The sequence below is a fragment of the Chlorocebus sabaeus genome, chromosome 11, assembly GCF_047675955.1.
Source record: "Chlorocebus sabaeus isolate Y175 chromosome 11, mChlSab1.0.hap1, whole genome shotgun sequence".
In the NCBI taxonomy this organism is placed as follows: Eukaryota; Metazoa; Chordata; class Mammalia; order Primates; family Cercopithecidae; genus Chlorocebus; species Chlorocebus sabaeus.
Genome location: NC_132914.1, coordinates 129054393 through 129081661, shown reverse-complemented (window position 1 = coordinate 129081661; position 27269 = coordinate 129054393). Strand labels below are relative to the sequence as shown.

General features: G+C 60.7%; 1 protein-coding gene across 2 annotated transcripts; it reads right to left on the bottom strand.

Moving 5' to 3' along the window:
• Positions 1–991: 991 nt before the first annotated feature.
• On the bottom strand, positions 992–25584 carry MMP17 (matrix metallopeptidase 17). Of its 2 annotated transcripts, none has more exons than XM_008005243.3 (10): positions 25321–25584; positions 15168–15300; positions 14750–14879; positions 12540–12823; positions 11575–11751; positions 9105–9189; positions 8059–8141; positions 7811–7963; positions 2654–2911; positions 992–1843 (listed from the first exon to the last, which is right to left on the bottom strand). In XM_008005243.3, exons 1-10 carry the CDS (start codon positions 25480–25482, stop codon positions 1488–1490), a joined length of 1821 nt encoding a protein of 606 aa, XP_008003434.2. In that variant the 5' UTR covers positions 25483–25584; the 3' UTR covers positions 992–1487. The 2 variants fall into 2 exon arrangements, with proteins under 2 accessions (XP_008003434.2, XP_008003435.2); XM_008005244.3 differs by lacking the exon at positions 25321–25584 and adding an exon at positions 19983–21897.
• Positions 25585–27269: the final 1685 nt, after the last annotated feature.

Sequence of the window (27269 nt, the reverse complement as noted above, 5' to 3'; positions counted from 1 at the left end):
TCTCTATTAAAAATACAAAAATTAGCCGGGCGTGGTGGCGCCTGCCTGTAATCCCAGCTACTCGGGAGGCTGTGGCAGGAGAATGACTCGAACCTGGGTGATGGAGGTTGCAGTGAGCCGAGATCTCACCACTGCACTCCAGCCTGGGTGACAGAGTGAGACTCTGTCTCAAAAAACAAAAAAGTGAAATCCCAAATGTTCTGTGTGCACCCCAAGCCTGTCAGTGCCCAAAAGGTCTTAGGTTTTGGGGGGTTTCTTTGAATGTGGCCTCAGCTGCATGTGCGTATCGAAAGGTGGGGGCTCGTGAAATGTGGCCAGGCAGGCAGGCCCGCCAGCCCACGTCTGTGCCGTGGAGACTAGAGGCCTGTGCGCCGGCGGGAGGACTGGGCCCTGCAGAGCGGCTCGGCTGCACCCTCTGAACAGGAGGGTCCCACAGGACAGACACGTCGCTCGCCGGTCACAGTGGGGACGGGGTGAGGGACCCCGGGTGCTGTGGATCCGGAGGCTGGGAGTAAAGGGAGCAAATGACAAAGAGTGGCTAGAGCTAGAACGAGCCCCGTGCAGGGAGCACCTGCCCTTCCTCTGAGGCGCACCCAGGTCCCGGTGCTTGGCCAGGCATCACGGTCCAGTGCTGCTGGGCAGGCAGCATCCCAAGTGGCTCACCCAAGAACCAAGTGCCTTTCCTTGGGCACCTCCCACACTGAGAATCCCGCCGCCCACCTGTGATGCCCCTGCCTGTAGCACCGAGGCTCATCCCCCACAGGGCCTCAACTCTCGTCTGTGAGAGTGGCTCGGGGACCCCTCGGGGCACGAGGGAAGAGACACAGGGCGGGAAGGGCTGATGAACAAGGGAGATACGACTGGCCAGACCTCCTTGGAAGCCTCCACTCCAAGTGCAGGCGTGTGGGCCCCTGGTCAGGGCCAAGCCCCTTGAGGCCCGAGGACACCCACTCCCATGGCCCTGGAGCACCAGGGAGCCCAGCCAAGCTGCTACAAAGCAGGGAGAAGTCGTGTTGGTCTGGAAAGCGTCACAAGGGGGACGTGCCATGGCACCGCGTGGGGGCTCGTCTGTGGGGAGGGCCCCACTGGGGACCTGGGCACGGAGGCCCTGTGGGCTGGCGGGAGCACCAGGCAGTCGTGTGGGTAGGGTTGGCGGCGCCGGCACAGACAGAGGCAGGCCCCCAGCCCGGGATGCTCCCTCCAGGGCCGGGGGAGGCTGGTGGCTGGTGCGGCCTGACTGGGCACCCCTCTGGAGTAGCCACCTCTTGGCTTGCCAGTCACACAGTCACTCGCTACTGGACAGCTCCGTCCCAGCTGCCTGAGTCTGCCCAGCCCTGGTGGGCAGTGCCCTCTGCCGGCCTTCCAGCACCAGGGTGGCCTGTCCTCATCCCGTGCCAGCACCTCTCCCACGGACTCTGGCGCAGTCCTTGCCCTCTGTGGCCAGGCTGTCCCACCGCCTCTGTCCTCTCATGGGCCTGTGCTGTGCGTCATAGCGCCAGGGCCTGGGCCGCTGTCCACAGGGCGCCTGGTGACAGTGGCAGCAGCAGCAGTAGCAGCAGCGAGGTGGTGGCCACCAGCGGGCCCGGGGCCCCTGGGAGAGAGGAGGCCTGGGAGGTGCATGAGCAGACCTCGTAGCTGTCCTCCGAGCGGCTCTGGTCATGCTGTCCCGGAGGGGCGCGGGGCCCCTCCACCCCATCGATGCCCGCGGCCGCAGAGCCGTCAGCCTGTGAGTCTCCACACACCAGCCAGTCCCGGGCTGTGGACTGCGGGTATCCGGGTGCCGCCTCTAGCTCGCCATCCAGCACTTTCCAGTATTCCTGGCCACGGAAGAAGTAGGAGGCACCTGAGAAGAGAAGGGAGCACTGAGCTTAGGGAGGGCTGCAGCGGGAGGGGCTTGGGTGGGGCCAGACAGCAGGGGGCTTGCACTGGACTGCAGTGGGGGTCGGGCCAGGTGAGGGGCAGCTCGAGCGAGACAGCAGGGGGCACCCAGATCATATCTGAGACGGCGTCAGCATCTGCTCAGCTGCGGCGGCTCTGCAGGCAGGTCACAGGCCTGGGAAGCTCTGGAGGAGTCTGCTGGGGCAGGGAATGGACCAGGAGACCCTCAGAGTCTCTTTCCCTTACTGGAGAGTTATTGAGGGTCCACTCTGTGCAGGGCTGTTCCAAGTGATGGGGATGCAGCATTGAAAACAAAACAGAGGATGCTGCCATCCCTGGAGCTGACCCTGTGGGGAGGTTTCTTCTACACTGTGGGACACGGCAGGGAGCACAGGGTGATGCTCAGGAGGGCGTTTGGCAGGGCTGGGTCGGTGAGGGAGGGGTTGCATGGACATCTTAGGAAAGTGTGCCCAGACGAGGGCATGGCAGGTGCCAAAGCCCTGGGGCAGTAGCATGGCTGACGGAGGGCAGGGGCGAGTGAGTGCTGAGGGCAGCGCGACCAAGTGCAGCTCATTCAGGAGGCTGAATTCACTTCGGGGAGTGACCTGGGACCCCTGCAGGGTCGGCAGCTCAAGGCGAGGGGCTGGGACCCTCAGAGCCCACACCGACTGGGGCCGTCCTCCTTTCAGGGAACCTCTTGGCTGCCCTGTCCTGATCACCATCTCCTGGTGGGGAAACTGAGGCCGCACGACCTGTCCCCGCAGCCGGCACTCACCGTCGGACCAGCGCATGGCGTCGTCCAGCGTGCTGGGGACACCCCTCCACAGGGGGCTCTGGGCGGGGTAGCCGGGGTCCATGCGCCTCGTGTGGTCATCATAACGCCAGTACAGCTGGTCCTTAAAGAAATAAGTCCTGTCATTGTGGGCCCAGGAGAAGGCAGCATCGATCCCACCAGGCGGGAGGCTGAAGTCGGAGACGGGGCGCGGGTATCCTTCCTCTACGTTATTGTCCTTGAACACCCAGTACCTGTCTCCTGGGGGCGAGAGAAACAGCTGTGGGCCGGGGCTCGGCCCCACCCCGAAGGGCAGGGGGCTCCAGCCTTTCCTTCTCCCCTGCGTCGGCCGCCCTTGTCCTGACCCCTCACCCGGGCCTGATGGGACAGCGGCCACAGTGCAATCACCCCACATCACAGCAGCCACATGGATACGCAGTGAGCACCTACTGTGCCCAGCCCGGGCCGTCCCATCCAGCCTGCGGACACTGCCAGCCACCCCTTTATCGATGGAAACAATGACTCGGGCTAAACTGAAGCCCATGACGTGCCATTCTATTATTACTATTTGTTTTTGAGATGGAGTCTCACTCAGTCACCCAGGCTGGAGTGCGGTGGCTTGATCTCAGTTCACTGCAACCTTCGCCCCTGGGTTCAAGCGATTCTTGCGCCTCAGACTCCTGAGTAGCTGGGACTACAGGCACGCACCAGCACACCCAGCTAATTTTTGTATTTTTAGTACAGACGGGGTTTCACCATATTGGCCAGGCTGGTGGTGGACTCTTGACCTCAGGTGACCCGCCTGCCTCAGACTCCCAAAGTGCTGGGATTATAGGCATGAGTCACTGTGCCCGGGCCTTTTCTTTCTTTCTTTTTTTTTTTTTTAAATAATCTTGTTACATTGCCCAGGCTGGTCTCAAACTCCTGGGCTCAAACAATCCTCCCTTCTCAGCCTCCTAAAGTGCTGGGATCACCCGTGCGAGCCACCGCACCTGGCCGACCACTCTTTCTGCACAAGGGGCTAGAACGTCTTCACCGAAAAGACTAGAAAGGACCTCCTGACCTCCTTCAAGGCCTAACTGTGTGAGTCTTTTTTTTTTTTTTTCCTTTGAGACAGGCTCGCTCTTGTCTCCCAGGTTGGAGTGCAATGGTGAGATCTCAGCTCACTGCAACCTCCATCTCCTGGGTTCAAGTGATTCTCCTGCTTCAGCCTCCTAAGCAGCTGGAGACTACAAGTGCCCACAACCACACTCGGCTAATTTTTGTATTTTTAGTAGAGACGGGGTTTTACCATGTTGGCCAGGCTGGTCTCGAACTCCTGATCTCGGGTGACTCGCCCGCCTTCCTCCCAAAGTGCTGGGATTACAGGCGTGAGCCACCGCGCCCTGCGTTAAATACACATTTCTGCCAAGAAACACAGATGGCATTGAGCACCTGAAGATGGTCAACGTCACTAGAGAAACGCCCTCAAAACCACCATGAGACGCCCCCTCACCCCCACTGTCAAGTACATGGAAAGTCACACGTGTCGGGAGGATGTGGGGATGGCGGAGCCTGGGCGCTGCCGGAGGTGTGTGAAATCGTGCAGCCGCTGCGGGAGACAGGACGTAGGCTCCCCAAAACATCAGAAGTAGAATTACCACATGATCCAGCATTCTGGCTTCTGGGTATAAATCCAAAAGAACGGAAAGCAGGGTCTTGGAGAGACGTTTGCACACTCATGCTCATAGCAGCGTCCTTCACAGGAGCCCAGAGTAGAAGAAACCCAAGTGAGCAGGCAAATGAGATGCAGTCCGTCCGTGCCACGGAAAGACGCTCAGCCTTAGCCAGGAACGAAATCCTGCCACGTGCCACTGCGTGTATGAGCCCCGAGGACCTTCCACTGAGTGACACAAGCCAGGCACAGAAGGGCAGATCCTGTCTGTCCCACAGACATGGGGTCCCTGAAGCACTCAGAGCCATGGGACAGCAAGCGGAGCGGGGTGCGCAGGGGAGGGGAGGGGCATCCGTGTTTCACAGGGGCAGCGTTTCTGTTTGGGAAGTTGGAAATCTTCCGGAGGAGGACACAAGTGACGGCTACACAGCAACGTGAATGTGCTTCATGCCACTGAGCTGTGCACTTAAAAATGGTTAAAACAGTAAATTGTATTTACCACACCCACAATTTAAAACGACCAAAAAAACAGGGCTGGGCGTGGTGGCTCACGCCTATAATCCCAGCACTTTGGGAAGCCAAGGTGGGTGGATCACCGGAGGTCAGAATTTTGAGACCAGCCTGGCCAACATGGTGAAACCCCGTCTCTACCAAAAACACAAAATAATCTGCCAGGCACGGTGGTGAGTGCCTGTAGTCTCAGCTACTCAGGAGCCTAAAGCAGGAGAACTGCTTGAACCTGGGAGGTTGAGGCTGCAGTAAGTCGAGATCATGCCACTGCACTACAGCCTGGGTGACACAGTGAGACTCTGTCTCAAAAAAGTAAAGTAAAATAAAATTTAAAAATAAAAATAATATAAAATGACCAAAAAACGTCCAATGCTGGAGACTGGAAAGGTCTGTGATGTCTGTAAGCAGGGGAGGTATTAAGGAGATGACGGGATGACCAATGGGCCCTGCCCTGCTACGGCTGAGTAGGAACCAGGACAGGTGCGCCTGTTAGGAAACCAGGCAGGGGCAGGGGGTGCAGGGGACAGAGTCGACACAGGGGTGGGACAGGCTGTGGCAAGAGACCCACGTGTTCTCAAGAGAAACCTGCAGACACACATCCAGGTGACCACAGCGAACATCACCAGGCAGGGCGGCTCGGGGCTCAGAACACACGCCCTCGGTGGCATGTCTGCCAGATGTGCAAAACCAGAACCTGATCCGGAGGAGACGCCAGACCAGACAGGTCCACCTGGGGGAAGCAGCCCGAATACTTCTAACCCATGCAAGGCAGGGGAGCTGCACGTTACGGGACCCTGCTCGGGAAGGCTCTACAGGGCACCCTGGGACCTTCCACAGGGTCGCCTGGGGGAGGTGAGGAGCAATGGGTCATGAGGTTTGCAAGCCATTCTTCTTTCTTTTTTAGTCCAGGTACTGTCTTTGGGGATTTTTTTTTTTTTTTAGACAAGGTCGTGCTCTGTTGCCCAGGCTGCAGTGCAGTGCATGATCATGGTGTAGTGCAGTTTTGACCTCCTGGCTCAAGCGGTCCTCCTGCCTCAGCCCCCCAGGTAGCTGCAGTCTCTGTTCCTCCAGGAGGGACCAGGCCTCCAGGAACAGTCACCTGAGGGCTCCCAAGTGACGGGGGTGACCGAGTCAAATGCTAAGGGCTGGACAGGCGATGGAGCGACAGGAAGCGGTTCCCCTGGCAGACACACAGAACACCCTTTACCTCCACCAGGAAACAGGGTCCCACCTGTGACTGTGGGAGTGGCTGCCACACTGGATTGAATGACGTACACCAAACTCACATCCACCCAGAATCTTAAGACGTGACCTTACTTGGAAAGAGGGTCTTTGCAGCTGTGTTAGTTTAGATGAGTTAAGATGGGATTAGGCAGGTCGGGCGCAGTGGCTCACACCTGTAATCCCAGCACTTTGGGACACCAAGGCGGGTGGATCACCCCAAGTCAGGAGTTCGAGACCAGCCTGGCCAACATGGTGAAACCCTGTCTCCACTAAAAATACAAAAATCAGCCAGGCGTGGTGGTGGGCACCTGTAATCCCAGCTACTCGGGAGGCTGAGGCAGGAGAATTGCAACCCGGGAGGTGGAGGTTGCAGTGAGCCGAGATCACACCATTGCACTCCAGCCTGGGCAACAGAGTGAGACACTGTCTCCAAAAAAAAAAAACAAAAAACAAAAAAACCCCACGAAAAACAAATGGGATTAGGGGACCTGAATCAAGGCCTGGCTTCCTTATAAGAGAAGACACGGAGATGGAGCAAGGCCTGGCTTCCTTATAAGACACGGAGATGGAGGAGACAGCCTGGTGTGAAGCCAGAGGCGGTGGCAGGAGGGACGTGGCTGAGGGCGACACTGGACGTGGGAGAGGCCTGGGACAGCCTCCAGAGGAGACCCACCCTGCCTACCCCTTGATTTCGGACTTGTGACCTCCAGACAGTAAGGGAAACTCCGGGTGTTTCAGCACAGCATGGGGGCCTGTGTCCTGCAACCCTGCTGCCCCTGCCTGCCCCTGCTCCTGTCTCCTTTTCCTGCCCTTCATGGAGACTTGAAGGCAAGAGGAGTGCTTCCTGCAACACCACCACGAGGCTGTTTCTAGAACGGGGGGCAAAGGGGCTGACCGGGAAGAGGCAGCCCGGCCCCGGCAGCCATGGCCCCTCACGCTTCTGTCCTGAGCCTCCTCCAGGCCCGGTCCCGGCAGCCACAGCCCCTCATGCTTCTGTCCCGCACCTCCTCCAGGCCCCGGTGCTCTAGCTGCGGCCCCGTCTCTGAGGTTCTTGGGATCCAGTAGGACTCCTCCTGCCTTGCACGGCTGTTCCCTGGGCTGGAACACTGTTGCCTAGTTTCTGCTTGTACAGCATCTCCTTAAGGAGACCTCTTCCCATTGCTCTTCATTTCTTTCTTTTTTTTTTTTTGAGACGGAGTCTCGCTCTGTCGCCCAGGCTGGAGTGCAGTGGCGTGATCTCGGCTCACTGCAAGCTCCGCCTCCCAGGTTCACACCATTCTCCTGCCTCAGCCTCCTGAGTAGCTGGGACTACAGGCGCCTGCCACTATGCCTGGCTAATTTTTTGTATTTTTTAGTAGAGACGGGGTCTCACCACCTTAGCCAGGATGGTCTCCATCTCCTGACCTCATGATCTGCCCGCCTCAGCCTCCCAAAGTGCTGGGATTACAGGCGTGAGCCACCGCGCCCGGCCTGCCCTTCATTTCTGACCACACTGAATGGCACCAGCAATCAGCTCCTCCTGACATGTGGGTGGACTGTGCCCCGACTAGAACGACAGCAGGATTTTCCATCATTTCGCCCTCTGTGTGCCTGCAGTGGCTACCTCAGGATGGGGCATAGAGTAGGTGCTCAGTATGTGCCTGCTGAGTGCACAAGCAAACCAGCCACTCTGTGCTCGACCAGCCTCTGGGTAGACGTGGGGCTTACACGCAGCGGGATGCAGGCTGGACCCCCTCCGTGAGGCGGGCAGAGGGCCCGGGAGGCCCGCTCACCTTTGAAGAAGACGATCTTGTGGTCGCTGGTGCGCTCGTACACGGCGTCCACGCTGTCCAGGTGCAGCGGCAGGCCCCGCCAGAAGCGGTGCATCTGTGCCGGCTGCAGGGACACCAGGTGCCGGTCCCGAGTCAGCCGCCAGAAGTACTTGCCTGGGGACACAGGGGGAGGGCCGGGCTGCAGAGAAGGTCTGCACCCACAGTGGGCCATGCCTCTCTGCCCACCGCCACGGGGACCCTGGGGGTACCTTTGAAGAAGAAAGCTTCACCCCGGATCTGGGCCACTGCGTCAAAGTGAGTGCTGCATCTGTGGGGCACGTCCTTCCTGGGCCTGCGGGGAGAGAGCCAGGTGGGCTGGGAGGCAGGGCCTGAGCAGTGTGGGACTGTGCATTCTTGGGGGGAGCCCCTATCCCTGCCTAGGGGTCTGCTCTTGAAGAGAAAGGCAAATTAAAACGGGGGTGCCTGTCCACCGCTTCACTAGGCGGGCGGGGAGCAAGATCTACGCTCTGAGCATACAGAGCGCCAGGGAGCTGCGGGGAGGGCAGGAGCTCAGGCGTGGAGACTGGTGTAGCACCCAGGGCCTAGCGCCAAACACCACACCACGGGACCCCAAGCCCAGGCCTGGAACTCAGTCCTACGAGAAGCGTGTTCACAGCTACATGGCTGTAACAACAGGAGATCAGGGACAAGGTGCATGTCCACCGAGAGATAACTCGAAACACAGAGCGTGGCTCCTTCACAGCTTTAACCGGTAGGGTCACACGTGACATCTGAGGCTCGGTGACACGAGGTCACGGCTTCTACCGGCCTCTGGCAATACCAGCTGTCAGGACAACTTCACTCAGAATCCAGTTGCCGTGGGAGGGTCATGCCTCGTGGAGCAGCCCCGATGGCCCAGCCCTGGCCCCAGATGTGAGCCCAGGCAGTGAACGTCCCTGCCACTGGGGGCACAGGCCAGACACTCGCGGGCCCTATCTGACTTCCTGACGCTGGGAATCCAAGGGCTTGATGAAACGTTCATCAAGCTGGGCCGCTTGTCACGTGGCAGTAGCTGACACGGACGATGGGGAGAGGAAACCTTGTTTGAAGCTGTCATTTCTGTGCGGGGCCCCTGGCAGGGCAGGGCTGGTATTAGAAGGGGTTTAAGAGAAGACACAATTTCACTGGGGCTCATCCGGCCACACAGCTGTCCGTTTTCCAGGACCCCGAGCCACGATTTGGGGCAAATGTTGCCTGGGATGGGGATGAGGACAGACAGACCCCAGTGGGTGGTAACCATGGGCCCAGGGCTTACGGGGTGCTGGACCGGTTGTCTGGGGGCTCTGGCAGCAGGGGAGGCTCCTCAGGCTGCGCCGTGGGAGACACAGACTCCCGCACACCTACGGGAGACAAGGAGGAGGACGGCCTCAAACCCCAGACGCCCGCCTCCCCCCACATCCCACCAGCCCCTCTGAATCCCAGGGATGAAACCAAGGCCACTTAGCAGACAGGCTCTGCGGGGGCACAGCTGCAATCAGCGAGACTGCCACCCCCAGAGTTGATGTCGAGGTGGGAGTCAGACCCCTCGCCGAGTTAAACACTCAGTGTGTGAGCAATGCCCTGCAATTCCACCCCGGTGTACACCCTAAAGAGCTGAAGACAGGCGTTCCCACAGGAGCTCGTACACCAGCCTTCACAGCACTGTTCACCGCAGCCAACAGGGGTGGCAACCCAGTGCCTGCCAAGGCTGCATGATGACAAAACTATTCAGCCATGAGAAGAAATCCAGGTCAGAACCACGCTACCACAGGGCGAACCTGGAACACACTATGCTCAGATCCACGCGGCCACGGGGGCGAACCTGGAACATGCTATGCTCAGATCCACACGGCCATGGGACGAACCTGGAACACGCTATGCTCAGATCCATAAGACCACGGGGCAAACCTGGAACACGCTATGCTCAGATCCACGCCACCACGGGGCAAACCTGGAACACGCTATGCTCAGATCCACACTACCACAGGGCGAACCTGGAACATGCTATGCTCAGATCCACGCTGCCATGGGGCGAACCTGGAACGCACTATGCTCAGATCCACATGACCACAGGGCGAACCTGGAACACGCTATGCTCAGATCCACGTGGCCATGGGCTAACTTGGAACACGCTATGCTCAGATCCACACCGCCACAGGGCAAATCTGGAACATGCTATGCTCACACTACCACGGGGCGAACCTGGAACATGCTATGCTCAGATCCACACAACCACAGGGCGAACCTGGAACACGGTATGCTCAGTGAAAGAAGCCGGGCTGGGCACAGTGGTTCGTGCCTGTATTCCCAGCACTTTCAGAGGCCAGGGCAAGAGAATCACTTGAGCCCAGGAGTTTGAGACCAGCTGGGAAACATGGTGAGACTCTACTTCTACAAAAAGTTTAAAAATTAGCCAGATGTGGTGGTGCATGCCTATAGTCCCAGCTGCTCGGGAGGCTGAGTCAGGAGAATCACTTGAGCCCAGGAGTTTGAGACAAGCCTGGGCCACATGGTGAGACCCCATCTCTTAAAAAAAAAAAAAAAAAAGGCCAGACACAAAAGGTTGCATGGCTGCATTAGGGCCAATCTGTGGAGACAGAAAGGAGGTCAGTGGCTGCCTGGGGCGATGGGATGGGTGTCGGGTCTCCTTTGGTGGTAATGGGTGATGAAAAGTTCTAGAACCAGATAGAGGTGGCGTCTGCACAACCTTGTGAATGTCCTGAACTCATGGAAGTACACACGTTGAAATGGTGAATTAATTTCTTTCTTTTTTCTTTTTTCAGGCAGTCTCACTCTATCACCCAGGCTGGAGGGCAGTGGTGCGATCTCGGCTCACTGCAACTTCCATCTCCCGGGTTCAAGTGATTCTCCTGCCTCAGCCTCCCGAGTAGCTGGGATTACAGGCACCTGCCACCATATCCGGCTAATTTTGTATTTTTAGTACAGATGGAGTTTCACCATGTTGGTCAGGCTGGTCTCAAACTCCTGACCTCAAGTGATCCGCCCGCCTTGGACTCCCCAAGTGCTGGGATTACAGGTGTGAGCTGCCGTGCCCGGCCAAACAGGCAAATTGCATGGGATGTGAATTTTACTACAATGGAAATGACGCATGGATGTCAGAGCATATGAAGTGGCGAGGACGATGCTGAGGTCAGGAGGGGTCCGGGTGGCGGGGACAGCACTACTGCAAGGTGTGGTGGGCGGTGTCGGGGGAGCTGGGGCTGGGTATAAGTGAGGTGACCGCCTTGGCCTCTGATGCATGTGTGCTGTCTCCCTGGGGCACCAGCTCCCAGGACAGGGGCTCTGCCTCACTTCCTAATGTGAACCCAGCAGAGGGGTCCCTGGGGCCTGACTCGGCTACTCTTGGGTTTCCTGGGCAATCTACATACCTCTGGGTGCCTCAGTTTTCTCATCTGTAAAGTGGGGACAGTAGTCCTACCTTATATGGCCACAAAAATCAGATGATTTAAGACATGAAATGTGATTTGCACAGGCCTGGGATACCATCAACCCCGCCTATCGTAACTCCATCAGTGTCTGGGGCACAGAGGTGGAATTCTGACCCAGGGGCTCTGGGGACATCAGGGATGGGCTCTGTGGACAGGCCGGAGTGTCCCAGCTGGCACAGCACCATACGTGGAGGGAACAGAGGGGACAGCAAACCCTCCTGGGGAGCTCTGCTCGGGGGTGCCTGGGATTTCTGACCCCTCTTCCGGGGCCGTGTCTGGCTTCAGGGAGACACTCACCGTACAGCTGCCAGACACGCACCCTGTCCTCATACGGGAGCCCATAGCGCAGCGGGTCGCCAACTGGGCCCTGGTAGTACGGCCGCATGATGGAGTGTGTGGCAGCCACGTGGCTCAAGCCAATGGCATGGCCAAACTCGTGGACAGCCACCGCAAACAGGTCCATCCCGTGGGCATCTGGGGACATAGGGAGCCATGTGAACCAAGGGCAGGAAGGGCCCCGTCCCTGTGGGGAGGGATCAGCAGGCCCCCGCCATGCTATGGGGTCAGGGTGGGCCCGGGCTGGGGTGCCCATGGGGATGCCCTGGTGCCTGCTTCGCCAGATGGATTCTGCAGGGTTACTGGGAATTAACGCAATTCCCCTGGGGGCTCTGTGGGGCCTGCTGGGCTTCTCAGGCCTGGGGTCTTTGCAGCATTCATGGAGGGGCTGATAACCTTTTCTGCACAAGGCCACACAGATAACACCTTGTGCCTGGGCCCTGGGTTACGTGGAGCCCGGTGTCGGCCGGTTGACCTGAGGCTCGATGCTGTGGGCACAGCCCCCCGGGTCCCACGCGACGGGCCTGGGCTCCCAGGACTGCATGGTCCCCGAGGCCACAGTCCAGGGGTCGGAAAAGCCTCTGCAGAGCCGTGACTTCTGCAGACAACGGGACTTAGCGGGAGTGACAGAGCCAGGGCCACAGAGGCCTCGCACGCCTCCTCCTGCTCCCTCCCTCGGGTGCTGAGAATGCGATGAGGACAAGCTCGGCTCAGCTGCGGTGTCCCTGCCCGACAGGCCAGCACCCAGTGAGGTCAGCCGGGCGAGCACAGACGCTGTGAGATCGGCCTAGTGGGAAATGCCCAGCCGTGCTCAGCAGCTGTGTGTGTTTTCAGCCGCGGGGTTGGGGATGGGGGCCATGGCTGCTCCCTGGCCTCACAGGCCGCTGGGGCTCCTGACTCTGCCCCGAGGGCTGCTCCAGACGCACCCGAGGAGCGGAAGGTCCAGGCCTCATCATCGTCAAAGTGGGTGTCCCCGGCAGTGTGGTGGTCGCCAGGGAAGAAGGCGTGGGCCACGGTGCCGCCGGGGCCGTCGAAGGGGTAGCCATCATTGTGGTCGGCCTTGGAGAAGTCGATCTGGATGTCGGCGGCACTGCCCGCCACCTCGTGGAAGTTCAGGGGCGCAATGTCACTCCAGACCTTGAGGGCGTAGTACATGAGTGCCCGCACCGTGTCCCGCCCGAGCGGCGAGTCCCGTGGGAATGTCCGGACCCTGTAGGCAGGGGTCAGCCCAGAGTCACGGAGAACAGGCCACGGGCCCCAGGCCGAGGTTCCCTGAACGCCCCTCCTCAGCTGGGGGTGCCGCTACGAGGGTCTCCCCCATCTTCCGCGTTTCTCCCCGTGCCAGGAGTCATCCGACGCACCCATGGAGGTCCCAGGGGTTCACCCAGGATGGACGAGGGAGGGAGGGAAATGAGAGCCCAGGCAGGCTGAGAACCCCAGGCCACAGGCAAACGTCAGCTCCCACGTGGAGCCATCACCCCCGGGCCCTCAGCGGTGCGTCCCGTCTGCCCCAGCCCCGTGCTGCCTGCCGAAGAGCCTCTCTCTGGTCACCAGCTCTCACACTAGCCAGGGACCCTCTGAGCCAGTTTTGACCCGGGATCAGCAGAAGGTGTGTGGGTCACATGGTGTCTCGCCAAATTCACGTCCACCCGGAACCTTAGACTGTGACCTGGAAATAGGGTTGGCTGGGGGTGGTGGCTCACACTTGTAACTCCAGCACTTTGGGAGGCCAGGGTGGGCAGATTGCTTGAGCTCAAGAGTTTAAGACCAGCCTGGCCAACATGGTGAAACCCTGTCTTTACTATTTTATTTTTTTGAGACAGAGTCTCACTATGTCTCCAGGCTGGAGTGCAGTGGCACAACCTTGGCTCACTGCAGCCTCCACCTCCCAGGTTCAAGTGATTCTCCTGCCTCAGCCTCCCGAACAGCTGGGATTACAGGAGCACATCACCACACCCAGCTAATTTTTGTATTTTTAGTAGAGATGGGGTCTCACCATGTTGGCCAGGCTGGTCTTGAACTCTTTTTTTTTTTTTTTTTTTTTTTTTTTGAGACAGAGTCTTGCTCTGTAGCCCGGGCTGGAGTGCAGTGGCCGGATCTCAGCTCACTGCAAGCTCCGCCTCCCGGGTTCACGCCATTCTCCTGCCTCAGCCTCCGGAGTAGCTGGGACTACAGGCGCCCGCCACCTCGCCCGGCTAGTTTTTTGTATTTTTAGTAGAGACGGGGTTTCACCGTGTTAGCCAGGATGGTCTCGATCTCCTGACCTCGTGATCCGCCCGTCTCGGCCTCCCTAAGTGCTGGGATTACAGGCTTGAGCCACCGCGCCCGGCCGTCTTGAACTCTTGACCTCATATGATCTGCCCGCCTTGGCCTAAGTGCCAGGATTACAGGCGTGAGCCAACATGTCTGGCCCTGTCTCTACTAAAAATACAAAAAATTAGTCGGATGTGGTGACTCGTGCCTGTAATCCCACCTATGTGGGAGACTGAGGCAGGAGAACTGCTTGAACCCAGGAGGCAGAGGTTGTAGTGAGCCAAGACTGCACCACTGCCCTCCAGCCTGGGTGAAAGAGCGAGACTCTGTGTCAAAAAAAAAAGAAAAAATTAGCTGGGTGTGGTCATATGATCTGTAGTCTCAGCTACTCGGGAGGCTGAGGCAGGAGGATTGCTTGAGCCCAGGAGGTCAGGGCACAGTGAGCTGTGATTGTGCCACTGCACTTCAGCCTGGGTGACAAAGTGAGACTCTGTCTCAAAAAAAAAAAAAAACGAGAAATAGGGTCTTTGTGGATGTCATGAGGCGTTGACATGAGGTCACACTGGATTCGGGTGGGCCCTAAATCCAAGGAGCGTCCTGGAGACATGGGAGACGAGGCGGCACAGACAGGGCAGGGTAGAGGCAGAGCTGGCGATTGCACCGAGGGCTGCCAGCCACTGCACAGCTGGACAGAGCCCTGGACAGATGTTCCCTCTACCTCCCCAGGGCACCATCCTGCCCACTCCTTTGCATGGACTCCCGGCCTCCAGAGCGGGGAGAAAGCTCCTGCTGCTGTCTGAAGTCTCCCCATTTGTGGATACTCACAGCAGGCCCAGATACGGAGACATGGGGGCCCCACTCCTCACCCTGGCCACGCACCCACCTCCACGACAGGTTCCTCTTGTTCCACTTGGTTGGGGCTGGAGCCTGGCGTCTCCTGCGAGCCTGGGTCAGGACGGGGAGGTCCGGCAGGGAGCAGCGTGGGGTTCTCATCAGGGCCAGGGTGGCCTCGTCTGCAGGGGTGCATGGAGCTCAGAGCCTAGCCCAGTGCGCTCCCCACCCTAGGATCCCGAGTACCCCCAAGGGCGGGAGCCCTGACTCTGGCACTGGCACCAGCCTCTGAGTTGCCCCCTCCTCCCACATCATCTTCAGGGGACCAGCCCCAGGCCCCGAACTACCCCAGGCCAGGACCCAGGTTCATTCAAGCATAAGGTGGGCTGTGTCTGATCAGAGGGGGCATGGCCAACTGGTGCAGACCTGACGGGGGCCACAGTGCTCCCGCTGCCCCCTGGAGAACTGACCCAGGATGCCGGTGGCTTCCAGGCCGCCAAACTGCTGCATGGCTGTGATGGCCTTAGACAGCTCCTCTTGCGTCTGCAGCTGCCCTGTGGTGGGGTCAGCCGGGGGCAGGTAACCGAACCTGCTCAGCCACTCCTGAGGGCAGAGAGCAGGGTGAGGGGGTGCGATAGAGGGCCCGGTCCTACCCAACGAGAAGCCTGCCACAGGCCACCACTGTTTTGGGGCAGGCCCCTCCCAGCCCTGATCACCACCCCAGACCCCTATCTGCCCACAAGGCACCTCTTGCCTCTTCCCTGGGCAGTTGCCAGAAAAGTGTCTTAATAAACCCGACGTCCCTGGCCGGGCATGGTGGCTCACACTTGTAATCCCAGCACTTTGGGAGACCGAGGCGGGTGGATCACGAGGTCAGGAGATCGAGACCATCCTGGCTAACACCGTGAAACCCCATCTCTACTAAAATACAAAAAAGTAGCCGGGTGGTGGCGGGCGCCTGTAGTCCCAGCTACTCGGGAGGCTGAGGCAGGAGAATGGTGTGAACCCGGGAGGCGGAGCTTGCAGTAAGCCGAGATAGTGCCACTGCACTCCAGTCAGGCAACAGAGCAAGACTCCATCTAAAAAATAAAATAAATAAATAAATAAACCTGATGTACCTTAGATGATGTGAGCTTGTGCAGTGCACAACCTGTGCAACCACTCATGGCAACCCTGCCCCACCCCATGCCTCCTGAGACCGCAAAATGCTAGGGAACCTTCAAAAGGCTCTTAAATGTGGCCAGTGTCAAACGCAGGCTCTTAGCTGACTTGTGACACAGCAGTCTAGGACCCAAGGTCTGGGACCCCAGCTGAGAAAGGAAGTGGCTCAGACACCAGATTAAGGAATTGGGCCATGCTGTTCATTCATGGGGGAGATAAGAGCCCAGGTGTGGCTGGCGCTGTGGCTCATGGCTGAGATCCCAGCGCTTTGGGAAGCTGAGGCGGGAGGATCGCTTGAGCCCAGGAGTTGGAGGCTGTGACTGCAACAGAGCGAGACTGTCTCAGAAACAAAAGCCAGGTTCTAGCCAGGCTGCCCAGGTTCAAATCCCACTCGGCCACCTCCCCGCTGTGTGCCTGGGGCAAGGCAGTCCATCCCTCTGGGCTCCTTCCTCAGAGTCTCTGGCAAGCTGGTGGTGAGGATGTGAGCCAGGATGTGGAAAACGTTCACACCAGCACCTGGCGTAGGGGACAGCTCTGCTCTGAAGGGCCTACTGGGGTGAGTGGGAGGCTACCCACACTGGAGCTGAGCAGGAGCAGGAATGGGGGCAGCCCTTTAACCTGGGCACAAATCAAGCCCTGGCCCCATACCCCAGTCACCTCTGCTACCCTGGAGGGGCCCCAGGGACAGGGGGGCCTGGATGGCATCTGTGGGGACCTGGGTGCCATCATGGGGACCTGGCGATGGCTACCCTGGAGGGGCCCCAGGGACAGGGGGGCCTGGATGGCATCTGTGGGGACCTGGGTGCCATCATGGGGACCTGGCAATGGGGGGCCTGGATGCCATCTGTGGGGGCTACCTCCACCCCTAGCTTCAGTTTCTTCAACCACCAAATGGCACCTGTGCCCACTTGCAGGTTGCCATGAAGCTCCAGCTCCGCCCTGTGGACACTCGTCAGCCCAGGGAACCACAGCACGGGTGAGGCGGGCTCCAGAAAGGTACAAGCCAGGGATGACGTGCTGGGGGCTCTGCCCTGCCTGCAGACCTGTCTTTTTTTTTCTCTCTGTTGGGCATTTAGAAAATGCTTGGGAATCACTATTTTTTTTTTTTTTTGAGATGGAGTCTTGCTCTGTCGCCCAGGCTGGAGTGCAGTGTCGTGTCGTGATCTCAGCTCACTGCAAGCTCTGCCTCCCAGGTTCACGCCATTCTCCTGCCTCAGCCTCCCGAGTAGCTGGGACTACAGGCGCCCGCCACCTCGCCCGGCTAGTTTTTTGTATTTTTCAGTAGAGACGGGGTTTCACCGTGTTAGCCAGGATGGTCTCGATCTCCTGACCTCGTGATCGGCCCGCCTCGGCCTCCCAAAGTGCTGGGATTACAGGCTTGAGCCACCGCGCCTGGCCTGTGAATCACTATTATTTACCACCTCTCATGGATTCATTGGCCAAACCATATGAAAGCACCCATTTTTGATCATTTCTCTGATTTAAAATAAATACTAGTAGTTTCATGTGGCTTAACCTAAAAAAATGCATAAATGAATAAAGTAACTTTTTAAAGAAATCCTTAAGAAAAAAAAAAAAGAAAAAACAAAATGCTTGTGACTCATTTATGCTACCTGCTGGGACCCGGGTTCTGGTCTGCAGGAGCTGGTGACAGGGTGGCTGGGCAACCCTCCTGCCCACCAGCAGGCAGTGCACAGAGGAGCAAGGCACCGTCCACCTGGGAGTCCCAGGGGCATCAGCAACAGGCCGTGCCGGCCAGGAGGGGCCGCACAAGACACTGCATGGGATCTGCACACCCCGAGATCCCTCTTCCAGGAACCACTGAGTCCTTCCTGGGGCCTTCCCTCTGTGCCTTTACCCCCTCTCCAAACCCTACTGACCCAGCCCAGCCCCTCAGCCCTGAGGGGAAGCCAAGAGTGTGTACAGAACGGGGGGAGCCTGGAAAGCCCTCGGGTCTGGGGGCCCCTCCAAGGCTCTAGGCATGACAGGACATCAAAGTGGGCATTCATGACTGGGGAGGGCAGCTTCTCTGGAGGGGCCTTGAGGGTGACAGCCTTGGCCCCGACAGGCTGGCTTCCCACTTCCACCCCGACCTCCAGGGTGTGGGATCTCTGGCCGTGAGCGTCCGGCCCCACACTACCGTGCACCCACAGAGTTTACTGACAGGGTGTGGGATCTCTGGCGGCGAGTGTCCGGCCCCACACTACCGTGCACCCGCAGGGTTTACTGACAGGGTGTGGGATCTCTGGCTGCGAGTGTCCCGCCTCACACTACCGTGCACCCGCAGGGTTTACTGACAGGGTGTGGGATCTCTGGCCCCGAGTGTCCGGCCCCACACTACCGTGCACACACAGGGTTTACTGACAGGGTGTGGGATCTCTGGCCGCGAGTGTCCGACCCCACACTACCGTGCACCCGCAGGGTTTACTGACAGGGTGTGGGATCTCTGGCCGCGAGTGTCCGACCCCACACTACCGTGCACACGCAGGGTTTACTGACAGGGTGTGGGATCTCTGGCCACGACTGTCCAGTCCCACACTACCGTGCACATGCAGGGTTTACTGACAGGGTGTGGGATCTCTGGCCGCGAGTGTCCGACCCCACACTACCGTGCACACGCAGGGTTTACTGACAGGGTGTGGGATCTCTGGCCACGACTGTCCAGCCCCACACTACCGTGCACACGCAGGGTTTACTGACAGGGTGTGGGATCTCTGGCCGCGAGTGTCCCGCCCCACACTACCGTGCACATGCAGGGTTTACTGAGGGTGTCCCATGGCAAGTCACCGCTCTAGGTGCTAGAGATGTCCATCAGCAAATTCTGCATTAAATATGTGCACTTTTTAGTCCTTTGTTAAGATCACAGCTCAACAGGGCCACTGTGCCTCATGGTTACAATAGCCTGTCACCTTCTCCAGGAAGCCCTCTGGAGTTTCCTCACACCATCTATGATACTGGATGATGACTCCCTGCCTCCTCACCAGGGAAGAATCCATACAGGCAGGTGCTTTTCCCACCCAGGCCAGCTGCTGCCTGGGTTGGGCCAGCGGGCGCTGAGACCCCTTGGGAGGACAACCCAGCCCCCAGCCTTCCTATCTACAAGTGGGGTAACAGCTGGTGACTGCACTAAGCGGCCCATTTACTCTGTGGGGTTCATGGCAGCGGGTTGGAGCACCCCTCCCTCTGGTCCCTGGGGAGCTGGGCAGCCACAGCGCCACATGTGCTTCAGGAAAGCGGAGCTGGGCCTGGCAGGCAGCACTCCTGGTGGCTGTGGAATGTTGCCCAACTTTGGAAGCAGGTGGTTTAGCCGCAGGTGTGAGCAGCTGGTCTGCTCTGGGGCCAGCCCGGGACAGGCAGCCCCGCCCACAGTCAACAGGCACTGTCACCGTGGCCCCAGGGGCACTGGAATTTGAGCACAGAATGCCGTGGAATCTTGGGGGGTGGTGGGTCGCTGGCGGGTGCCTCCTACCTAACACGAGCCTGTGCTCAGGGGGCTGTGCCCCCAGTCTCAGGCTAGGCATCCTGGGAGGGGCCGTCTAGGGGGCTGGAGTGGGAGGGTGGGAACTACTTCCTAGTTTGCCAGGGGCACCCCGACAGAACAAGCCTTGCAGGTTTGGGAGCCACCAGCCTTCGGGTAGACACAGGTAGAAGTGGCCACCTGCCCCAGGGGGCCTCCTAAGCCCACCAGGTGCCCTCGCCCAGCCCTGACCCGTCCTGTGCTCCCAGCGGGGGCAGAGGCGCAGCTGTGGGGACGCCTGAGCCTGCAGGGAAGAGGCAGCAAGCAGCTCACCAGGCAGCTCAGGCCCATCTGGGAGGGTGGCCGATTCCCGGCCAGGGCTTGGAAATGTCCACGCAGGTAATGGGGTGGCAGTGGCGGCAAGATGGGCTTGTTAGCTAAGGGGAGGAGGGGTTAACCAGGCCCGGAGCATGGTCCTGGGGCAAAGCCCCCCGAGCCAGCACCTCAGGGCAAATGTGGCGGCCCCTCCTCCCCGCTAGGCTCTACCCTGACCCACTCCCACCCACAGCGGGTAGGGGGATGCCTGCTGTGTGATGGCCACTGGGGTGGGGGCCCAGACCCCGCCCTCCAGGTGTCCTCCTCCCCGCCTCCTGCCCCCAGTACCTACAGAGCCTGTGGATCCCACGCAGGCCGGGGGGCGTCTGATCCTGGGAACCTGCTACCTGCTCCCCTCCACGCCCACCCGCTGCCTGGTCCTCCCTCTGCTGTCGCCACGGAGACCGCTGTCTCCAGGGCAACGGAGGCTGTGGCGGGCGGGTGCTGCAGCAGCAGCAGGGTGAACCTTCCAGAAGGCCACTGGGGAAGCGGAGGGGCTGCCGGGAGGAGGGAGGAGGCGGGAGGGGCCGCCGGGAGCTCTAGGGAGCCCAACCCACAGCAGCCACCCCCTGGCTGATGATAGTTTCTGGAGCTGCCTAAGTGAGGCGGTCGCTCTCCTGCTCCTCCCATGGGCTGGGCCATTACCAAAGATGGGGACACAGAGGCCAGAGGCAGAGCCCTGCCCGGGGGGCACCGGCAGGAAGTGGGCTCCCGCAGCCCCTGACTCTGGTGCAGACGCTTGCAGCCGCCCTGGCCCACTCCGGATCTACCGTTCAGCCACGCCTGTTGTCTGACACAACGCGTATCTGTCTCCAGCCTCAAGGGGGCGTAATGCACACAGCACAGAATTCCCTTTGACGGTTTTTAGGGAGTTTATGGTTTTTACGGAGTTGTTTATGGAGTGCAACCACTGTCCTCGGGCTCTGGGTTGCGCTGATTGGTTGTAACGGCCTCTCCCGCCCAGGGCACCCTGGCTGGTGGGTGCATCTGTGGCCCTGCTGTGCCATGGGGGTGGTGCCTGGGCCCGACCCCCATACTCATCTGTGACCCAACCTGCACGGGGCCTGGGGGTGGGGAGAGCAGGTGTCATCAGCCCCATTTTACAGATGAGAAAACTAAGGCTCAGAGAGTGTGGATAACCTGTTCACGGTCACATAGCACACGGTCAGTGATGGAGCCGTGGTCTGGTCCCAGCAACCATGTCTGACCCACTTGGCTATGCGGGGTTCCCCTGCACCAGCCTCCTCTAGGGGCTGACCCTCGGTTGGAGTGACCCCCTTGCTCCAGCCTCTTCCCCAGGGACACTGCCAGACCTCCTGAGTCTGTCTGAGCAATTGGGGAGAGGCTGAGACCACGGGAACCCATCCCACTGCCCACAGCAGAGGACGGGATTGTGAGGAGGATAAATAGCAAACACCTGAACACATACATGAGTCTCAGGTGGTCGTTACGTCCTGAATAGTAAGAACTGCTCTACTCGACCCTAACAGCCAACAATTACCAGCACTACCCAACCACGCCCACGTCACTGATGCCACGTCCCTCAGGCTGTAGCCAACAGCCCAGGCTGTTGGCTACAGGGTCTCCGCTTGTGACCACTGTGCTATGCAGGTGTGAGGGACGGGCTGGAGGGCTGATGAAATGGGTGCTCGGGGAACATCCTGGGGGGCACGGAAGGAACTGTCCAGGTGATGCGGGGGGTGCTGCTCACGTGCTCACGGTGGTGGGGACAGCAAGGCAAAGGCCCTTAGGCAGGGAAACACACAGCGCAGAGGAGCCAGCGGGACAGAGTCAAGGGGCGGGACGGAGAAGGAGGTGGGCCAGGTCGCGTGGGGCCCTTGGGGCCAACATGAGGAGGGGACTTGTCTATTACTGCAGGGTCCACAGGGGAAGCCGGGCTCCACACCCTGCCCAGACCACCCCGTCCTGTCCTTGCCATCCTGTCCCACCCAGACAGTGCCCAGGAGGGCCCAAATCCCAGAGGCGGGTGCCCAGGAGGCTCACAGCCACTGCATGACAGAAGTGCCATCCTGCATGTGTCTGACACCCACCCTGCGTCCACAGCCAGGGCAAGCGTCCCGCTGGATCTGCTGCCAACAAGGAGGCAAACTCACGCATGTGCAAAGTGCCCTTGGAGCCCCCAGGAAGACACTGTGTCAGGGAATACCCTGCTGTGCCTCCAGATCCTCTCCAGCCTTCCCGCTTCCCATCCCCCCAGATCTTCTCCAGTCTTCCCCCTTCCCGTCCCCCCAAGATCCTCTCCAGCCTTCCCCCTTCCCATTCCCCCAAGATCCTGTCCAGCCTTCCCCCTTCCCATTCCCCCAAGATCCTGTCCAGCCTTCCCCCTTCCCATCCCCCCAAGATCCTGTCCAGCCTTCCCCCTTCCCGTCCCCCGCTAAGATCCTCTCCAGCCTTCCCCCTTCCTGTTCCTGAGCCATCGGAGGCACCTCCGCTGATCTTACGGCAGCCTGTCCTCACTGACCCCATTGTACAGACAGGGAGACTGAGGCCTGACAGTCGGGTCGCACAGCCCATGTCCAAGAGAAACAACATCTCTGGAGCCATGAAGATGGCTGTCAGAAAGGGACCTCGGAGCAAGGGACACTCAGACGTCTCTCACGGCGAAACCAGGCCGTGGTCTAACCTTCCTGCCGGTCTTGGTTTTGGCTGGGGGTGCTCGCCTGAAGCTCTGGGAGCAGCTGCAGGGGACACCCTGGCCCCAGCCAGGGCGATGACAAGGTCCTGAGGGCCAGGAACCCAGAGGCCACCGGCAGAGGCCAGGATATGGAGGGCGCTGCCACCTGGTGCCATCTGGCCCAGCATCCCACAACCTCAGCAATATCACCCACCCCGCCCCACCCCACCTCGTGCAGAAGATCAAGGGAGCTGCCACTGTGCCGTGGGGGCGGCGATGACAGCCACAGGCTGTGATGCCGAGAGGAGAAATGGAACAGAAACTTCAGAGCACAGTTTGTCAAAATCTGCCACCACACAACTGCCACCCGGGACCCAGAACCCAAGACACTCTCGCGGCGAGTCCGGGAAGTTCCGGCCAGAGCCAGGCTGCAGGCCAGCCTGGCTGAACCAGGTGAATAGACGGTGGCCAGGCTGCAGGCCAGCCTGGCTGAACCAGGTGAATAGACGGTGGCTCCTGCACAGACACTCCAGATAGCGTGTGAAGCGGAGATGGCACGGCCCACGGGCAGCACGGTGCCACCGTGCAAAATAAGGCACCGAGAGCCGCGTCCCATCCATGCCCAGGAGCCAGAGGCGGGGGGAGGCGGACGCCTGTGGAGACCCTGGGCTGCTCGTTGTATGTTGTACTCAAAACACAGGAAGACAATTCAGGCCCACAAGGACGCACAGCCCTGCTGAGGACCCCCGGGGGGACAGTGCGCTCTTTTGTTCCCACCAAGGGCTCCTGAAAGCCCGGCTCCCGCCGCCCAGCAGTCTGAATCCCGGCCTTGTTCACGTGCTAATGGGGGGCGCTCCGGGGCGGGCCCTCCCCTCCAGCCGCGGCTCCAGCCCTGTTGGGTGCAGCTCTGTCTGCAGGAGCGGGTCCCTGAGACAAAGGAGCCCTTCTCCTCCCTGGCGCCCAGACCTGAATTTCAGTCAGCTCCGGGAGCCCCTCTGGAGAGGGGGCAGTGGAGGAGTCCCCCCTCCCGTCCAGATCCCGGCCTCCCCATCCCTGCCCGAGGGGAAGCCGCCTGCCCCTGGGCCTGAGCTCGGCCCGCGGTTCCCCCGAGGGCCAGCAGAGGCCGCCCCGCACCGCCAGTGTGAGCAGGAGGCTGAGGCAGGACGGAGGTTCCATGCCAGGCCAGGCCGGGTGGGACCCTGGAGGGGGCTCCAGGCAGGGGGCTTCCTGCAGAGTCCTCCCTCTCCGGCTGGACACCGGGGCCCCACTCACTGCCCCCGGCCAGGCTGGGGAGCCACATCCTCCGCTCGGTGCTGTCACAGGGCGCGGGGCGGGTGACTCTTAGAGTGCCAGGAGAGACCCAGGCACAGGTACCAGCCGAGAGCAGGGCACCTGACCCACTCTTTCCGAGCAGGTGGGCAGGTGGGTGGTAAGAAACTTCCAAACCGCACTGGGTCTGATCAGCCAACATGGCTCGGCCAGGGGTCCATCCTCCTGAGTGTGTGGGCACCACCTTGAGTCTTCCCTTGGCATTGACCCAGTCCCTTCTGCAGCACCCTTGGACCTGGAAGGCTGGCCTGGGTTCACCTCCCTCCAGAGCTGGAAACACTATGTCCCCAGGGCGTGCTTCTCAGTGGGGGATCCGGGAGACCCCCAGCTACAAAGGGGTCTTGAGGAGGTGGGGAGGCACCCCAAGTTCACAGGCTGCCTGGCTGGAAGGAAGTCACTGTGGGGACCTGCAGGCATCTGGACGCGGGCAGCAGGGGCAGTGGCCAGCACCCTCCCAGATGGCTTCGGGGCCTGGGGCAAACGGTGGCCAAACCGGCTTCCCATCCAGACCCCCTGGCCAAGTCCTGCCAAAAACAGGGGCTGCGGGTGCCACCCAAGTAGTCCCTCAAAATGCCTCGACTGCCTGAAATCCACCTGCGCTGACTTGCTTGGACCCCAAGGTTTTGGAGCTCCTGAATGTCCACTGCGCTGGGCGAGGGGCCCTGTCAGGACTCCACGGGGAGACTGTCCACGGACGAGAGCCGGGCCGAACACTTGTGCGGGGCAGGGAGGCCTCGGCTCCTGGCCCAACTCCCTGGGTAGGAGTGCAGTGAAGGCAGCGGCGGGTAGGAACCTCAGAAGGAACCGGTGAACCCAGCCCGAGTCCACCCGGCCGCCCCACCTGGGGGGCACTGACCCCACGACGTCTGCTCTAAATCTTCCGGGTCCACAGGAGACGCAAGTCCCGGCTGCGGAACAGGGGAGGGGGCTGTGGGAAGAGACCACGTCGCTGCCCCCAGGCAGGGTTTCCAAGCTGAGCTGCGGACAGCGGCCGGGTGTGGGGTGAGGAAGGCTCTCCCCGCGCCCCCGGCTCAGTACTGTACCAGGGCCAGGCAGGGCCAGCCTGGCCGACCTGGGGTGGAGGGGAAAGAGGCTGGAGGCCAGGTCCTTGCCCAGTGGTGAGCTGGGGGCCGACTTCCCTGTGCCCCCAACACCCTCAACCGAGCAAACTCAGGGGCTCAAGGCTTTCGGGGTGCCCCCACTCCGCAGCCTCTGCCCTTCCTCGCTTTGTAGGTGCGTGCTCCTGCCCCCACCACTCCCACCCGGAACGCACGCAGCGCGCAGGGCTCGGAGCGGCCGCTGTGCCTGCTCTCGCCCACCCCGGCTGCTCTGGGGCTGCTGCAAGCCAGGGACCCGGGCTCCGGGTGGGCGACCCCCTCACAACTCCACGGGCTCCTGAGGCTGCGGCGCGCTCCGAGCGCACGGAGCCGGGACGGCAGCCGGCGCCTCCCTAGGACTCGCGTGCGCTCGCCCGGCCGCTCAGCCCACGCCCCAGCCTCAGTCTCCCCACCCAGGAAATGGGTCCAGGGCGCCCGGGCTCCCGCGCGACGCCGACGCGCACTGCTGGGGTCTTCCCGGTCCCCGCCACCCGGCCCGCGGGGACCCCCGACTCCGGCCCAGGAGCTCCGCGCCCGTCCCGGCCCCGCGCCCTCGGCCGCGCGCTCACCACTCCCAGGCTGAGGTCCTCGGCGCGCGGCGCGGGCGCGGGCGCAGCGCAGCCCCCGCGGGTCCCCAGCGCCAGCAGCAGCAGCAGCGGCAGCGGCCGGAGCCCGGGCCCTGGGGGCGGCGGGGGCGGCGGGCCGGGTCCCCGGGCTGCGCGGCGCCGCATGGCGTTCACATGGGCCCGCGGGCGGCGTGCAGGGTCCCGCGCCCTCCGCTCGGCGCTCCGCAGCCCCGCGCCCTCCGCTCTCCGCGGCGCCCCCGCCGGACTGAGCCCCGCGCGGCAGTCTCAAGCGGCGGGGCGGGGCTATGCAAATATATGCTAACGAGGTCCGCCGCCTTAAAGGGCCCGCGCCGCCCTGGACGCTGCGACCCCGGTCCCGCCCCGCCGTGTCCGCGAGAGGACCGGGTCCGCGGCATCACAGGAAAGGCGTTTCCCCGAGTGTCTCGGGACGGTCCTGGGGCGGCGGGGACGCGCGGGGTGGCCGCGGGGGCAGGGGTCCGGGGCGCCTGCGGGGAGCTGACCCTGACCTCTCTCCGGCCGCGCTCCCGGCCCCATCCCCCACGGCACCCGAGGCCCGGGTTCAGAACCGGGTTCAGGCCCCGGAGCCGTCGCCGCAGCGCAGCGGGTGGGCGCTTGGTGGAGCCCGCGGACCGCGGGAGAGGGAGGGTGGGGGCTGTGGGAGCGCGGGGGACCGGAGGGCGAGGGCGGTTGTTGTGGGGCTGGGGTCCTCGGGAGGCTCTGCAGTCCCTGCGGGCCTGGGAGGGACAATGTTAACTTGTAACGTTTGCTGGAGCTCAGCGTGTGCCTGGACGTGCCCAGGGGTTACATGAATAATTTCATTTACTTACTACCTTTATGAGATGAAAACTATGATTTCCATTTTGCAGACAAAGAAACTGAGGCCCAGAGAAATGAAGTAACTTATGGGAGGTCCTGGAGCGGGCAAGTGGCAGAGCCAGGGTCAGAGCCCAAGCAGGTGCTGGTGTGGATTGAACTCGTGCAAGCTGCGTACAGGCTGCCCCCCGAGTGGGAGATCTTGGGAGAGGGCGGGGGGTGAGGTTCAAGTGTAACCCTAGCCTTTATTCAGCTTCTCCTGGTGCTGGACAGCATGGCTTCCCCTCCTTCCCAAGCCATTCTGCTCCACCACCCCAAATCACAGCTGTTACTGTTAGGACTGAGGTCACATTCTGCGGACAGGGAAACTGAGGCTTGGCTCCTTTTACCAGAACTGGTCTTAAGGGAGTGGTGCCCCCCAACTCCTGTGCGGGCCGACCCCCACCCCACGCCTTCCCTGGGTGCTCTGGCCAATCCTGTCCCTGCTGCCCTCAGAGCCTCCCTGGCCCTGTCTGAACAGGGCGATTCCACACCTGCCTCAGACCACCTTGGTTCGGACTGATGGAGATCACCTGTAGGAGGAGCCCGGCACGTGGGGACTTTCACAGTGCATCCCAGATTTTTTTTTTTCTTTTTTCTTTCTTTCCTTTCTCTCTTTCTTTCTCTTTCTCTTTCTCTTTCTCTTTTCTTTTCTTTTCTTTTCTTTTCTTTCTTTTTTCTCTGTTGCCCAGGCTGGAGTGCAGTGGCAGGATCTCGGCTCACTGCAACCTCTGCCTCCCAAATTCAAATGATTCTCCTGCCTCAGCCTCCTGAATAGATGGGATTCCAAGTGTGCACCACCGTGCCCAGCTAATTTTTGTATTTTTAGTAGAGACGGAGTTTTACCATGTTGGCTAGGCTGGTCTTGAACTCCTGACCTCAGGTGATCCGCCCACCTCGGCCTCCCAAAGTGCTGGGATTACAGGAGTGAGCCACCACGCCTGGCCTCATCCGGGATTTTGACCAAGTGCATCAGGACACCCTTGTTTCCGGAGCAGAGACCCAGCCAAAGCGGCTGTAGTCAAGGAAAGGAAGTGTGTGGGGCTCAGGAACGGTGGTGTCCCAGCGTGTGCTAAAGT